Genomic DNA, 16108 nt, shown 5'->3' on the forward strand with positions numbered 1-16108 from the left:
TTGTGGGTTCGAGCCCCGTGTTGAACAAAGAGTTGGTCATTCAACCCACTGAGCCACCCAGGTGCCCCCAAATAACTCCTCTTTGAGCAGTGACCTGCAGCCTGGGGTGGGTGGTGGGTAGGGAACCACCTGTGTTAAGAAGAGGAGGTAGAGGGGCATCTGGTTGGCTCAGTCGATTAAGCATCTGGCTTTTGACTTCAGCTCAGGTTATGATCTCACAGTTTGTGGATTCAAGCCCCACATCAGGCTCTGTACTGGCAGTGTAGAACTTGCTTGGGATTCACTCTCTTCCTCTTTCTCTGCCCTTCCCCTCTCATGTGCTCTGTCTCTCTCTCTCTCAAAATAAATAAACTTAAAAAAGAAGAAGAAGAAGAGGTAGAGATTTCCAGATAAAGAACAGGTACAAAGGTCCTGGGGAATCAAGATCTCAGTGTTTGGGAGGACCTGAAAGGAGGCCTCCGTGTTGGGGAAGAAGGAAGGTGGAGGGAGAGAGGAAAGGAACAAGTTTGGAGAGTCAGGCCTGCGTTGGATCATTTAACTCAGATAAAGGGTTTGGATTTGATCTGGAGTTTAATAGTAAACCACAGAAAGAGGTGAAAGGGTGTCTTTTGGGATGGACTGGCAGCTGGACAATGACTCTGTGGGGTGGAAAGAAAAGTGAGAAGAAAGAACAGAAGAAAATCCAACATCTCTAAACTATTCCCCTCGTAGACCAGAGATACTCTAAAATCATCTAGAGTCTTCCAGTTCTAGGATGTTTTCAAAGGAAATAATTGGGCAAAAGCACAAAGAGGTGTGTGTACCAATGTGTGTCACAGCTTTATTTATAATAGAAAATAATAATCCCAGAGAAACCTAAATGTCCACTAGCAGGGAATGGCTATATCAAGTTTTGCTTAAATATATAATGGAATATATGCATCCTTTAAAAATGCTAGTGTCCAAGATACACTAAGGAAGAAAAAAGCTTTATAAAATTATATCTTTGTTTCTAAAGGGATGTTAAGGGAATAGAAAAAGACTGGAATAGATAAAATATTAATAGTAGTGTTCCTGGTTAGTAGAATTAAAATTGATTTTTGTCTTCATGGAAAAAAAACTTTTAAGCAGAAGCATAAGGTTGTTTCAGGTATGTTTTTGAAAATTACTGTTCTTGCTATGAAGACTATTGTAGAGGGGCAGAAGTGATTTCAGTGATCAAACAAGAAATGATAATGTTTGCACTTCAAGGGAGGCAGAGAGAAGTACATAAATACATAAGTACATAAGTACTCAGAAAGTAGGAACAGGATTCAATATTTATTAAACATATATTGTGTTTCAGGCACTGCTCTAAGTACTGCAGATACAATGGTGAATAAAGCAGATGACATCCCTTGTCCCATTCATTAAGGAAGTCTGGTGGGCAGTGGCATGCTGGAGCTGGCTCATATGGCTCACGAGGGCTTGTTGTTGAATTTTCAGGAATTGTGACAGCTGGTTGTTGCAACCCAGCCATTATTAAAAATTAAATTATGTGAATTTGAGGTTAAGTACATTTTATGAAAATCAAATGTAGTACTCAAAACTCATCACTTCCTAATATTTTTACTGCATTTTATTATTACCTGTGCTCTTGAGGTTATTTACATCTATTGTATCTGTGTGGTGGAAATGCCATATAGTAAGTAGTACGTTACTGTGCATTTTTTCATAATTCCACTTTGATGGTGTCATTTGTAGCTTGACGGTGGCCACGATAGGAGATTTATACCACAGAAATTATCAAATGCTACAATCAGGGCTTTTTCCATTCTGGAAAGCTGGCTCTTATGTACTAGTATACCCTTTGAAAGGGTAATGAGCATACCCCAAAATGTCAGGCAGCCAAAACTTAATCAGGGCTCTACCATTTGCTAACAATGGGATTTAGCTACAATACCTAATATTAGTTACCTCATTTATAAAATAGGACTAATAGTATCCTGTATGTATATATGTCATATATATGATTTAATGAAATAATCCACGTCAAGAACACTGCCAAGCGCATACATGTGTCCAATAGATAGAGCAAATTGTTACTATATTTATTCACAGAGAAGCAGGAATAGATTATGCAGGAAGGCCCATGATGACAGAACAAGAGAAAATGTGCATGTTGGAGGAGTCAATTGGGAGCAGCTAGCTCTTTTTTTTTTTTTTTAATGTTTTGTTTTTTTTTTTTGAGAGAGAGAGAGACAGAGTGAGAGTGGGGAAGGGGCAGAGAGAGGGAGACACAGAATCCAAAGCAGGCTCCAGGCTCTGAGCTGTCAGCAGAGAGCCCAACGTGGGACTTTAACGTGAGATCATGACCTGAGCCAAAGTCAGAGGCTCAACCGACTGAGCCACCCAGGTACCCCTGGAGCAGTTAGCTCTTTTTGGTGCCTGGAGCTTTATCCCAAGCCTTCTAAGTCAAGGGAAAGGAATCCAGGCTCTGCTTCCAGGAGTACACAGCTGGGCTGCAGGCCCAGCACACCCAGCATTCAGTGAGCCCCAGGAGAAATGACTGAGATCAGAGAACTCAGACCAGGGGTGGGACCGGCTAGACAAGCCATTCCAGGGGATGGTGGGTGAGTGTCCAGCTTAAATGTAGCCCGTGCAATGCAAGAGGAGATTCTGTCCATGAAGACGTTTGCAGACCCACATTCAGTCCCCCTTTGTGGGAAGTCTGAAAGTTGCTGGATAAGAGGATTCAGAAGACCACAAGGAAGGGATAGTTGGCTCTTTCTGGGCTTGAATTCCCCAGGAAATCAAGCAAGAGACTGAGGTTCCCAAACCTGCTCAGGGCAGCAGAGGTTTGCAGAGGAAGGGATGTACCATTAAGGCCCCACAGCCAGACTGAGAGGAGGGGGGAAAGAAGGCTGTGGAGAGGAAAACTGGCCTCTGGTTGAAGGGTGGGTGCACACTAAATCCTGTGGCCTCCAGGGGGCGCTCTGGCCCAAGTATGGAGGAGCCCTTTCTCAGCCCAGCCCAGAGGGCTGGGAAGGACTCAGGATAAGCAGAAATGGCCACCTCAAGTGAGCAGAGAAGCAAGGCCAGTCCTATTTGAGTCCCCTGAGAAGAGTTGTCTTGTGCCCTGTGACCAGCACCGGAATGATCAACATACATATCCACAGCCTGGGTTCCCAAATGGACACAGTCCTCTGCCTCTTAGCTCCTGCTCAGAACTTGAGCTTGAACAGAACTGCCTGCCATGCAGAAGACTCTGCTGGTCTAGTCCCTGGGACGGTGGGGCAGGGGAAATGGGGTAGGGGGATGACGGGGGGGGGGGGTTGTGGGGGCAGGGAAGGAAGAGAAAGACTCCTATAATGGTATCTAAGCCCCCTTAGGGTAGACAAGAGAATTAGGAAACAACAGTGAGAAAGTGCCACAAATCACTCTTCTAGGATAGATAGACCCAGGGATGCTGTGAAGGGGACCAGAACTGTGTGGAGAAAAAGAGCCCAAGCTGAAAAACCACCATCCAGTATGTATGCTGTCTCCCCTCAAAAAGTCCTGCTAGGCCAGAGGGGAGGCTTCTCCCCTGGGGCAGCAGGGCCATGCAGGGCCCTGATAGTACAGCTATTGAAGACCCTCACTGTGGATTTTCTGAGGGGTGTTTGTGACTCAATGTGAAAACCTCCATTCCCCTGGTAGGCTCAGCGAAATCTTGTAGGGCATGTAGGCACAGGTCTGGAGCTACAGACAGTGGTTTGAGGGGGTTTCTGAGGAAGAGTCACTGGGTGCTCAGGAGGGAGAATTCCAGGAAGGTTATATGAGGTTTTAGAGACTGAGAGGCAAAAACAAAAAACAAAAAACAAAAAAACAAAACAAAATAGGTGAGAGCAAGTCTGCGGGTAGTGCTCCCTGTGTCCAGTGCCTAGAAGCTGGGGCAGAGCAGGTCCAGCCAGGGATGCCCTGCAGTGGGGACAAGGTGGGTGTCAGGCATCTGCTATAGGAGCTCTGACCTTTTTTTTAAGTATATATATAAATTTGTATTGGTTATATACCTTGAAGTGGCATTGCAGAGTATGCATCCTAGAGTATGCATATAATTACTTTTGGTAGACGTTGCCAAGTAGTTTTCTTTTTTTTTTTTAATTTTATTTTTTATTTTTAAAAATTTACATCCAAATTCGTTAGTGTATAGTGCAACAATGATTTCAGGAGTAGATTCCTTAGTGCCCCTTACCCATTTAGCCCATACCCCCTTCCACAACCCCTCAAGTAACCCTCAGTTTATTCTCCATATTTATGGTGTCTTCTGTTTTGTCCCCCTCCCTGTTTTTAGATTATTTTTGTTTCCCTTCCCTTATGTTCATCTGTTTTGTCTCTTAAAGTCCTCATTTGCGTGAAGTCATATGATACTTGTCTTTCTCTGACTAATTTCGCTTAGTATAATACCCTCTCGTTCCATCCACGTAGTTGCAAATGGTAAGATTTCATTCTTTTTGATTGCCAAGTAATACTCCATTGTATATGTATACCACATTTTCTTTATCCATTCATCCATCGATGGACATTTGGGCTCTTTCCATACTTTGGTTATTGTTGATAGTGCTGCTATAAACATGGGGTGCATGTGTCCCTTCGAAACAGCACACCTGTATCCCGTGGATAAATGCCTAGTAGTGCAATTGCTGGGTCGTAGGGTATTTCTGTTTTTAGTTTTTTGAGGAACCTCCATACTGTTTTCCAGAGTGGCTGCACCAGCTTGCATTCCCAAAGGAGCCCTGACATTTGCCTATACTGCCAAGGGCTTGGGAAGTCCCGATTTGCCCACTAAGGAGGAATGATATTATAAAGGCACATTTTCATCTGTAAGTCAGGGGAGAAGACTGAGCCTGAGAGCAGAGGCCTAGTGACACATTGTTCCAGAGGTCCCAGAAATCTTTGTTTTTCTGTTGGGAGGAAACTTTGCAGAGTAGGAAGGGATCTGAGACTTTTGCTAGGGTTATATAGGGGAATGTCAGGGGCATAGGGCCATCTGAGAGGAATCAGGCCCCTTTCAGGGGGGCTAGGGAATAGGGGTCCTGGAACCTCAGCCTGGCCCATACCAGACTGCCTATATTTGTCTCCTGACTCAGCAGCCAAGTCTCAGATGGAAATGGGACAGGCTTTGGGAGTGGCCCCAAGGAGTACTGAAGATAGCCGATACTAGAGATAGCAGGTGAGATACCAGGGCTGGAGAGAGAGAAGGATATGGGATGGGACACTGGAGAGAGAAACAAGACCATCAGATGAAGGGCAGTGACAAGGGGACATATGACTCCTTGATCACAATATGCTTCCCATCATTAACACACCCCCAATTCCTGATATACCCCTTTCCCCAGAAGGAAAACAAATTGTCAGAAATTTGACTGCAATAATAGCAACAGTAGTCAGTACTTGAAATCCGTTTTTTTCCCCCATTCAACAAATAATTATTGGGCATCCATTATGCACTAGGTACTATTTTAGATGGATAGAATGTAATGGTAAACAGGATGGGCAAAACAAACAAACAAAGCAACAAATAAATAGATGAAATAATTTCAAGATTTAATAAGTGACATAAAGGAAATATGCAAGTGTCTGAAATGGCTAGATAAGGTGGTCGAGAAAGACTTCATTCAGAAGATAGCATTTAAGCAAGACTCAGCAGTAAATATTGTGAAACCCCAGTTACAGTTCTATTTATTCTGTGATGGGTAAATAAAGTACTTTTCCCTTAAGGTGGAAACTACCAAGAAAGACTAATTACTAGAAATGCAATCTGGGAGAGAGACACCTCTTTCTGCCCCATTTAGCCCTTCCCTCCCAGGTGATTTTTCAAAGCTCTTTGCCAGTAGGGGTGGGGCTGGGGGCAGGACTTGGACATTTGGCGACAGCGAAATATTATTGACCCATTAAGGGCAAAGCTGAAGAGATTTGGGAATGCCCCCAGAAAGACCCTTGATAAAGCTTGGAAAAAAGCTGTTCTCTGAGTATGTCTAAGTATGTTTGTATGAATGTCTGGTTGCTAAATATGTGTAAGTATCAGTGTCTTTAGCTATCTTAGAGCAGGGCTTGACACTTAGTACACAAAAGTGGTAATTTCCTCTTCTCTCCTCCCCCATTATAGAGGTAAATCCAACCACAGAAAGGTGCTTCTCAATCCATCTATGCCCTTCCTTGACCTTATGGGCACCTGGACCCATCACCAAGGTGATGAGAGTCACAACTGGGCATCAATGGCAGGGGCTAGTTACTGCTCAAAAGTCATTGAAGGGGGATGGGGCCTCTTGCCGGGAAGAGTTAGTCTTGGACTCAGATTTCTGTCCAGACCCTGACCTTATTTGCGCTGATGTAATCAGCCAATATTGGCATAGTTCTGACAGACAGGACTTGGAGTTTCAGCAGGCTCGTGGTGGGGGTGGTGCTGCTGCCATCTCTATATAGGGGGCTCATCCAGGTGCCCAGAGCTATCCTGTGGCATCTCAGCATGGCTCGTGCACTGGGAGTACCAGTTGCACTGGGGTTGTTGGGCCTGTGCTGGTCTCTGACCCTTGCCCACCCTCTTCCTCCGTGAGTAAAGCTGGGGTTGGGGAAGGACTGGGGACTGGGCTAAAGTGGGATAGGGCCAGTTTTTAGGGCCCTGCAAGTTTGAAGACAGGAGCTAAAGGAGAGGGATTTGGCCCAGTGGATCCAGACAACTATCTGTCTTGTCTCTAGGGATGGTACCCCTGGGAACGGAGCTGAAGGTGGGAGTGGGGCCAGAGTGAACCCAGATGTGACAGGTGAGGCCCCAACTCCCTGAATCTGTCTGTCTGTCTGTGTCTCTGCATTGTATTACCTGACTGGTCTTTTACTTGCATCTCCCCGCCTCCATCCCAGAACCCTGTTCGGATGGCTGGAGCTTTGATGCTACCACCCTGGATGAACATGGGGCCATGCTCTTTTTTAAAGGTAGGAGGGGCTGGGTTTGGGGCATTTGGGACTTCAGACTTGGTCCCATTCACCGAGGGTGTATCTGTCTGTGGAAGATCTCAGAAATTATCTGAGGGTATCACACACAGCTTCTCTGTAACTATCTCAGTAGGCCAAATGTTTGTTCTGGGTCCCTCAGTGAGTGTGTGTTTTCAGGGGAGTTCGTGTGGAAGAGTCACAAATGGGTCCGGGAGTTAATCTCAGAGAGGTGGAAGAATTTCACCAGCCCTGTGGATGCTGCATTCCGCCGTGGTCACAACAGTGTCTTCCTGATCAAGGTACTTCTGGGCCAAGGTCAGGGCTGGGCCGGGAAGGGCTAGAATGGACATTATAGAGCCTCCCACAGGTGGCCCTAGCATGGACTCCTTACCTGTAGGTTCCAGATTTCCTCCCCCTGTGCCTTATTTTCCTGAAGAAGCTCAAGCCAAGCGAGTGTATGTGCATGTGGACCTGGCAGGCACAGCATCCAGGGGCTATTCTTCAGGCCCAATCTTTATACAGACTTCTCTGCTACTCCTGATGCTTTTGGCCATCCTTTCCTTCCTGGTAATTTCTTCCCTTGATTTCCATGACTCTGCATCAAGTACTCTTTGTATGGTGGCCAGGCTGTTCATAACAATGGCATCTGACTAGGGTGTGAGTGGAAGATGAAATCAAGTCTTCTGTGCTCACCAAGTCCCATGCCCTGGCCCAGGCTATGTCTGCTCAGAGGAAGGGGTGCCTTCTCCTAATTTGCATAAGGTGCTGTGTGCTTGGGGCAGCCCTTGCTGCCAGCTTGATTTCCCCTCCTGCCTCTTTCTTGCTCTTATCCTCAGCCAGTCCCTGTATGTTCCTTGGAGATCTGTCCCAGATATATCCTCCCTGGGTGATCTCAACCATTGCTACAGCTCTGAGGACTCTCTGTGTTGTGGACACCAGATCTGGATATCTCCCAGAGCTCCAGACATCTCGTTCTTATTTCCTGCAGACATCTTCGACTTAGATGTTCTGTAGCACCTCAAATTCAATATCTCCCAAACTGAACTTAGTATCTTTCTCACAAACCTACCCTTCCTGCTGTGTCCCCTGTTTCACTAAGTGGTACCACACTGTGCCAATTCCTACAAGTCAGGTACACATGGGGCTCGAGTTCTGGCCTATGGTTATCTTTCCAAGCTTTTCTCCTCCCCCACCACATTCACTGTGTGCCAGCTACATGAGACTACATGTAGTTGTTTGTGCAGGCTTTGTGCTGGCTGCTCCCTCTGCTCCCTCTGCTGGTAACACCCTTTCCACACTTGTCCACCTGAAAAATTCCTACTCAGGCCTAAATGCTTCCTCCTCTGTGAAGGCTTCCAGGAATTCTCTAAGTAAGCTTAAACACTCTGCACTCTGCCTATATTCCCAATGCACTTCACATGTTTCCACTTTGGTGGCTGCATGGCTAGGATTGTAGGATCCTTTCTGCTTTTCTACAGTGAACTCTTTGAAGGCAGAGACAATCTTGTTATCCTTTTATCCTCAGTGCCTTTCACAATATCTGGCATATGGTAGTCATTTAGCAACTGTTTCTTGAGTGAATGGATGAATACATAGATAAACAAATGAATGTATGAATGGATGGATGACTGCAGGATGACTATGTGTGTGGATGTGTTTGCCAAGACTAATGGTGTTACAGATAAGTGTGCCATGGGAGTCTCTGGTTGTACACAGCCAGATGTGTGCATGTATTATAGCAACAGTGGTGGGATTTGCACAAACTAGTATTTGTGCAAGGGGTCAGCACATTGTTATCCACAGGTGGATCGAAAGTGTGTAGGCCTACAGGAGGACATTGTATAGATGCAATATATCAAAGATGTTGTGTGTAAATGCAGAATGGCAGCATGTGAAGGTGCACAGTTAAAAATAGAGTGATTTATATGCAGGGGGACAAAGTCTGGGTGTACCCTCCGGAGAAGAAAGAGAAAGGATATCCTAAGTTGCTCCAAGAAGAGTTTCCTGGAATTCCATCCCCAGTGGATGCAGCTGTGGAATGTCACCGTGGGGAATGCCAAGATGAGGGTGTCCTCTTCTTCCAAGGTCAGTCGAGGCAGGAATAAGAGAGACTGGAGTAATAGTCAGTTGGTGGTGATTGAGGTAACACAGGGATGGTAGAGCCACCATATGGCTTCCCAAGGAAGGGAAGAAATAGAGATGCCAGTTATGATCTAGAGGTCAAATAGGGAAAGGAGAGGAAGTCATCCTGGGTGAGGTAATGGTGCAATTTTGCTAAAAGTTCTTCACTGTTCCCCATGACCCTTAGGATAAATCTGTATTCCTTAGTCTTACATATAAGGTTCTCCATGAGCAAGTTCCTACTGACCCTCCAGCCTCGACACTCATCATGCCCTTACCTTGAATATGAAGTTCCAGAGACACTATGCTGTTCCCTATACACCCAATTTGCTTCATGCTTCAGACTTTCCTTTCTCTGGAGTTCCTTTTCCTCCTATTCTCTGCCTTGTAACTCCTGCTTCAGGTATTAATTTAAATATCACCTTCTCTGGAAAGTTTTCCCTCTCTCCTCACCGTACTTGTTGAGCCAATCATGTGCATTTTCCTGCTGAATTTTATTGTATGATCATTCTCAACTGTTTCCCTGTGGGCTGTGAGCTTCACATGGCCAGGATCATATCTGGCCCAGCCTGGGCCCAGTGCAAGTATAAGGGAGGGTGTAGCCTGGCCCACTGAATGCTTGTTGATTGATCGGACAAAGGTAACCACACATGGTTCTGGGACTCGACTACGAGAGCCACAAAGGAGCGTTCCTGGCCGGCTGTTGGGAACTGCTCCTCTGCCCTGCGATGGCTCAGCCGCTACTACTGCTTCCGGGGTAACCAATTCCTGCGCTTCAACCCTGTCACGGGAGAGGTGCTTCCAAAGTACCCTCTGGATGTTCGAGACTACTTCATACCCTGCCCTGGCAGAGGTGAGAAAGCCCTAGCCCCTGAAACCTACTGGAATTCATCTACCTCCCCTGAGTTTTCATACCCCAGCTCCTACCTAAACTCTCTGGTATAGTACTTTGGCCCTTGCCCCAGCCCCATCTCCATGCTGGATCTTCCCAGTTGTCCTGTGGGAGAAGCCTACATTCCCACTAATCCTTGCCATCTCTTCCACCTCAGACTGCATTCTGACCTCTGACCTCCCTCTGTGTTCCCCCTCACCTATTTCTCTTCCCAGGCCATGGACACAGGAATGGGACAGGCCATGGGAATGGTACCCACCCTGGCCATAGGGATGTGCGCTGTGGCCCAGATCTAGTCTTATCTGCACTGCTGACTGACAACCATGGTGCCACGTATGCCTTTAGTGGTGAGAGATACCCCTAATTCCCCCATCTCTGCCCTCCATTCCTCCCATCTCTTTCGCATGTATCTCCCATCTCTGATGTACTTCCTCCACTTTCATCACTGCATCCCTTATTTGTCCCCTTGGACCCCATCCTTAGCATCCTCAGCATGCAATTTTTTTATTCCTCATCTCTTCTGATGCATATTGTTCAACCTGGTCTCTCATTGCCCAGGCCTCTAACTTCATCTACCTGTCTGCTTCCCAGTACCCTCTACTCTCAGGTCTGTGCCCTCTGTGGGGCCATATAACTCCTTATATTATATTCCCTTTGCTCTTGCACATCTTGCCAGGTCCTCTAGCTCCCCCTAAGTATATCCTTAGGAGTTCCATCTTTTTCCAAGTGCTTGTTCTTAGTTCAGGCCTCTGGGCACAGCATTACCTGGGGATGAGGTGTTCCTGTTGCTGAGAACCTGCAACATGTTTTGGGTCCCTTATACCTTCACTAGCCCAAGGAGGTTTCTTCTTTTAGTGACTGGGGAGACACCTCTCTCCAGACCTGTGGCATTAATTGGTAAAGGCCATGTAATGATACCTAGGGATGTTCTGGGTTTAGTGAGGCACAAAGTGATGAGTCTTGATCCACACTTGAGGATAGCTCCAAGAGAAGGAGTAAAGCAACCAAGTTACATTCAGCCCAAGATAAATGTATGATCAGGTACAAATGTAAAATAGTGGTGAGAACACAGAATGGTGAAAATCCTGTTTTGCTCCTAAACCCTGGACAAATCTGATCAGACATGACTACCAAGCTATACTGAAAAAGACACAGTCATGAGGAAAGTATATCTCCACAACAGAAACGCATGCTATAATGAGAACATTCATCCATGATGAAACACACACCTGCAGTGAAAATAGAGACTTATACTGTAAATACATGCCATGGTAAGAACACATAACTATCAGACCATGAAGCTATGGTGAAAGCATAGGACCACCAGGAGAACACACAGAAAAAGTGAGACAGAGATAAAGGAAAGGAGGTAGAGATCATTGAGAAATCAGGGCCATAGGGACCACATGGGGATGTAGAGAGAATACCCAGCCATGGAGAGATCATAGAACCTCCAGGCCATGTGGCCCTGAATAGAATTTAGCTGTACTCCCAAATCAAAAGTATTAGATATGTTCCCTAGTTGATGACAGAGTACCAGCTATGGAGAGAATACCATTATGTTAAAAATCCCCAGCTGAAGTGAGAATTCACTATCTTGGTGAAAACATTCATGTGACTCAGCTACTTAGCATAGGGCTGGTCCTCTCTTCTCTCCAATATATCTTTCTTTCTCTGCGTCATAGCTTCTTACCTATTCTTCCCGCCTTTTCACAATGTTGGCTTGCACGAGGACCATCATGCCCTCTTCCTTCTCTCTATTCATCATCTTTTAGCCTCAGATCCAACTGGAAACTGCCTCACTTACTCTTTTTCCTACTTGGGTTGCCAGAGAGCAAATCTGACCCAGCCCATATTTTTATTCCAGACCACATTGAAGTGATTGCTGGTCAGTGTGTGCATTGGCTAGTGATGGAAAAGGGGCTCATCACTTATTTCCTCTGTACAAAGAGCACCACAGCCCATTCTCAAAATAGGGGCCACGAGCAGGGTAGTTTCGTAAGGAGGTGAAGGTGGATACGGAGTCTCCATGACATACCCAGTAAACAACTATAAAGAAAACTTGTGGGTAGGGTGAGAACATCAGCTATTTATTCAACAAATAATGATTGAGCACCTGAGAGGCACTGGGCATTTTTCTAGGCACTGGGATACAGTAGCCAACACAGCAGATGAGACACATGCCTTCATAGAGCTTGACTAAGGAAGACAGGGCAATAAGAAAGAAAAAGAAAAGAATAATTTAGGTAGTTGTGAAGTGTTCTGGGAACATCAGAATGTTTCTTATTCTCAAATACCATTTGGTATGGATTTAAAAATTGTTGATGTTTTTAAATATGAAATTGAAAATGTTAGGTGTCAAAAAAAGCTGCCAAGAAATTAGGACAGGATAATGAGATAGAGGTGAGGAAAATGAGGGTCCCCTTCTTTGAAGAAATGCTTTTGAGCTGAGATTTCAGTGATAAAAAGGCATTAGGTACATAAAGCACTGGAGGAAAAGCATTTTAGGGAAGGTAGACAGCAGATACATTGATGGATCAGGAAAAGAGGCCAGTGAGGCTAAGGAACAGTGAAGGGGGAGGTGAGTGGTTTGAAAAGAGGGAAGCAGGGGCCAGATTAAATAGGCCTGATAAGGATTTTCAACTGTGAAAGAAAGCCAGGAGGGGGCCTTGAGCATGACTGTGATATGTTCTCACTTATTTTTTGAAGATCATCCTGGAGGACCCAAGTCATTAAAGATACAATTGTATAAGCAGGGAATCCAGCTAGTACTTCTTGCAGTTGTCCGGATTAGACACAATAACAGCTTGGACTAGGATAATAGCAGAAGTGGTGAGGAGTCATCATAATATATTTTGGAGGTTGAGCCAACAGCATTTTTTAAAAAAAGTTTATTTATTTTTGAGAGACAGAGAGCGCTCATGAGAGAAAGGGAGGGGCAGAGAGAGAGGAAGAGAAAGGATCCCATGCAGGCCCTGTGCTGTCAACACAGAGCCCAGTGAGGGGCTCAAAGTCACAAACCGTGAGATAATGACGTGAGCCAAAATCAAGAGTCAGATACTTAACTGACTGAGCCACCTAGGCACCCCTCGAGCTGACAGCATTAACCAATGGATTGAATATTGGATGGAGTGGGGAAGGGAAAAGAGAGGTTTCAAGAAATGACTTAGCTTTTGGGGCCTGGGCAACTAGGTGACCGGTAGTTCCTTTTCCTAAAATTGGGAAAGACTAGGGAAAGAGTAGGGGTGTGTGTGCGTGTGTGCGTGTGTGTGCGTGCGCACGTGCGCATACGCGTATGTATTTGGCAGGGGGCAGAAATCAGTTTGCACAGGGTAGGCTTTTGGTGCCTAATGGACCCACATGGACATGTTGGGTAGGCAGTTTAGTTTAAGCCTGATGCTCAAAGGAGAGGTCCATGAAAGCTGAAGAAGACAGATCAAAAGTCATCAGCATAAAGATGGTATTTAAAGCCCTGGACTGGGTGAAATCACCAAGGCAGTGAGTGTAGGTAGTGACAAGGCCCAAACTAGAGGATTCCAATATAAGATACCAGGCTAAAGAGAAGAATAGTCAAAAAAAATTTAGAGGAACACTGGAAGAGGCTGGTATCACAGGAGCCAAGATCCAAAAAAAGATCTTTCAAGAAGGGAGTCGTGAGCAGTCAAATGCTGCTGAGAGGCGGAGCAGGATGGAGACAGAATCGACGATTAGATTTGGCAAGTTGGAGGACACTGACGACCTTGAAAAGTACAGTTTCAATGGAGGAGGACATAAGTGTAAGTGAAGTGGGGTAAGGAAGGAAAGATAAATGGGAACTTAGACAATTCCTTTAATAAGTTGTTATGAGATGGGGAGAAGAAAATGAGGATGCTGGTCTGGCTACTCCCTCATTCTCCTGTCACCTCAAGGGATTAGAGAACACCACCAGAATGAGAACACTCAGTGGGAGTGTGCTGTGGTGCTTTCCTTTCAACTTCTGGTTACTGTGTCTCATCTGTAGTACTTTTGTACATGGATGTCTGAGATGCGTAGGGAGCATCCACCAACCTTCTTGGGACTTAGGCCACTGTTCTCCATGCTTGCCCTTCTGTCAGGCCCCCAGTGACTCCAGCTCCAATCAGGTCACCATGCCCAACTTTGCTGAAGTCCTGCTCTAGCTCCTCTCACCTGGCCTCTTCACTCTTGGCCTCTGGATGTTCTCTCCTCCTTCTCAGGACCTATTCCTGTACCTGTTACTTGCCTGTTCACTGCCTGGCCTTTTACCACCAGCACTAAAGGTACCTCTGATACCCAGGGTCCCACTACTGGCGTCTGGACACCAGCCGGGATGGGTGGCACAGCTGGCCCATTGTCCATCAGTGGCCCCAGGGTCCTTCAACAGTGGATGCTGCCTTTTCCTGGGATGATAAACTTTACCTGATCCAGGTATGTGTTGAGAGAGAAGCTTGAAATGGTGACTGGGAGAATATCCAGCTCTATGCTGATTAATGTCCTTTTTCCTCCAGGGCACTCAGATATATATCTTCTTGACTAAAGGAGGCTATACTCTAGTACATGGTTATCCAAAGAGGCTGGAGAAGGAATTTGGGAGCCCTCATGGGATCAACCTTGAGGCTGTAGATGCAGCCTTTACTTGTCCTGGGTCTTCTCGGCTCCACATTATGGCAGGTGAGGGGCATCTGGATACTAAAGGGTGACTTATGCTGCTATATCTCCATGGCATAGATCCCCATCAGGGCATAAGAAGGGCAAGATCAGGATCCCCATGATGTGTAAGCCATGTTATGTCTGATGCCTTCTTCCCAGGACGGAAGCTGTGGTGGCTGGACCTGGAGTTAGGAGCCCGAGCCACATGGACGGAGCTTCCTTGGCCCCATGAGAAGGTTGATGGGGCCCTGTGTGTGGAAAAGTCCCTTGGCCCCAACTCATGTTCTGCCAACGGCCTTGGCTTGTACCTCATCCATGGCCCCAATTTGTACTGCTACAGTGATGTGGAGAAACTGAACACAGCCAAGACCCTACCCCAGCCCCTGAGAGTGGACAGCCTCCTGGGCTGCAGTCATTGAGAGGAGGGCTCTTGACATGAGTCTGGCATAGCCCCTTCTGCCTATTTTCCTTACAATAAAGCCAGAGTGCTTCTTTGCTGGACTCAAGGGGCCCTGGTTGTGGAACAATCTCACTTCTTCCTTTGAATTAAGAAGCTAATGACATCTCTCTGGAGGCTCTCAAGTTCAAATGAGGCTGTGGGAAGCAAGGGAGGGGAGGGCTGAGAGACAAATCCCTGGAAGTAGATCCACACTCCAAACCACGGCCTTATCTGGTTTAAGGCCAACCCCTCCTGACCTGGGGGCCCCTTGTTTTGTGGGAATTTGGTGGCTAGAACAGTAGACTGACAAGCTCCAACTGCCATACAGGGCTTTGCACTGGGAGGCCAGGTCATAGAGTGGTTCTTGATATGCACCAGTCAGTCCTACTGGACCAGGAGACTGCCTAAGGTTCCTTCACCAGCCTCAGTGGCTGGGAGGGAGGGAAGGAGATGAATCCGGGCCTCTTAGATCAGGATGGACCCAGGACTTGAGGTTGGCTGGGGCTGGGAACAGAGGTTAGGGGTGAGGCACCAGAGCTGTGGGGTCCACTCCCAAGAAGAATCTTGAGCTTTCTCCTTCATCCCTGATGATGTCTGGATGATTATCCTTATAGGGCTGGCTGCCCTTCCTTCAGTCTGAGGGGTAAGGATAAGGCCAGAGTCTCAGGTCTGGGCCTCATTCAGTTGATGTACTACATCTAGGGCCATCACTATATCATACTAGAGAGCTTGGAGGTGTCTAAACAGTTATCCAGCAATTCTGGTACTCAAGGTTAACTTTCTCCTCTCTGAGGAGGAAATCTAAGTCTCTTTATTCTCTTCTCCCACCTGCTCTGTCACTTGGAAGCCTCTAGATTGTTTCCAAGGAACTCACAGAAAAGATCCTACTCATGCTTCTTTCATCCACTTACCTCCTATGTGCAGAGCAGTGTGTCAGTCAACGAATTACAAGTCCCTGCCCTCAATAATCTCCAACTCTATATCACGGTCAAGAGGGGACCCCAGACAAGGCATTAGACAAATGCAATAAAGTGAGATAGAGATTAAGGTGGAAGACTGTATATACAAAAGAGAGTGGA

At 46.2% G+C, this 16108-nt stretch overlaps 1 protein-coding gene across 1 annotated transcript; it reads left to right on the forward strand.

Moving 5' to 3' along the window:
- Positions 1-6431: 6431 nt before the first annotated feature.
- On the forward strand, positions 6432-15091 carry HPX (hemopexin). The gene is made up of 10 exons (XM_049651112.1): positions 6432-6549; positions 6697-6761; positions 6859-6930; positions 7108-7229; positions 8862-9015; positions 9692-9904; positions 10159-10290; positions 14238-14368; positions 14449-14611; positions 14750-15091. The coding sequence occupies exons 1-10, from the start codon at positions 6467-6469 to the stop codon at positions 15007-15009; spliced, it is 1395 nt and encodes a 464-aa protein (XP_049507069.1). The 5' UTR covers positions 6432-6466; the 3' UTR covers positions 15010-15091.
- The last annotated feature ends 1017 nt before the right edge of the window (positions 15092-16108 follow it).

This window comes from Panthera uncia, chromosome D1 (assembly GCF_023721935.1).
Source record: "Panthera uncia isolate 11264 chromosome D1, Puncia_PCG_1.0, whole genome shotgun sequence".
In the NCBI taxonomy this organism is placed as follows: domain Eukaryota; kingdom Metazoa; phylum Chordata; class Mammalia; order Carnivora; family Felidae; genus Panthera; species Panthera uncia.

Coding starts and splice junctions, on each gene's coding strand:
- HPX (XM_049651112.1), top strand. CDS start 6,467: ATGGCTCGTGCACTGGGAGTACCAGTTGCACTGGGGTTGTTGGGCCTG. Junction 6,931..7,107: donor GGCCATGCTCTTTTTTAAAG/GTAGGAGGGGCT, acceptor GTGTGTTTTCAG/GGGAGTTCGTGTGGAAGAGT. Junction 14,369..14,448: donor ATAAACTTTACCTGATCCAG/GTATGTGTTGAG, acceptor TTTTTCCTCCAG/GGCACTCAGATATATATCTT.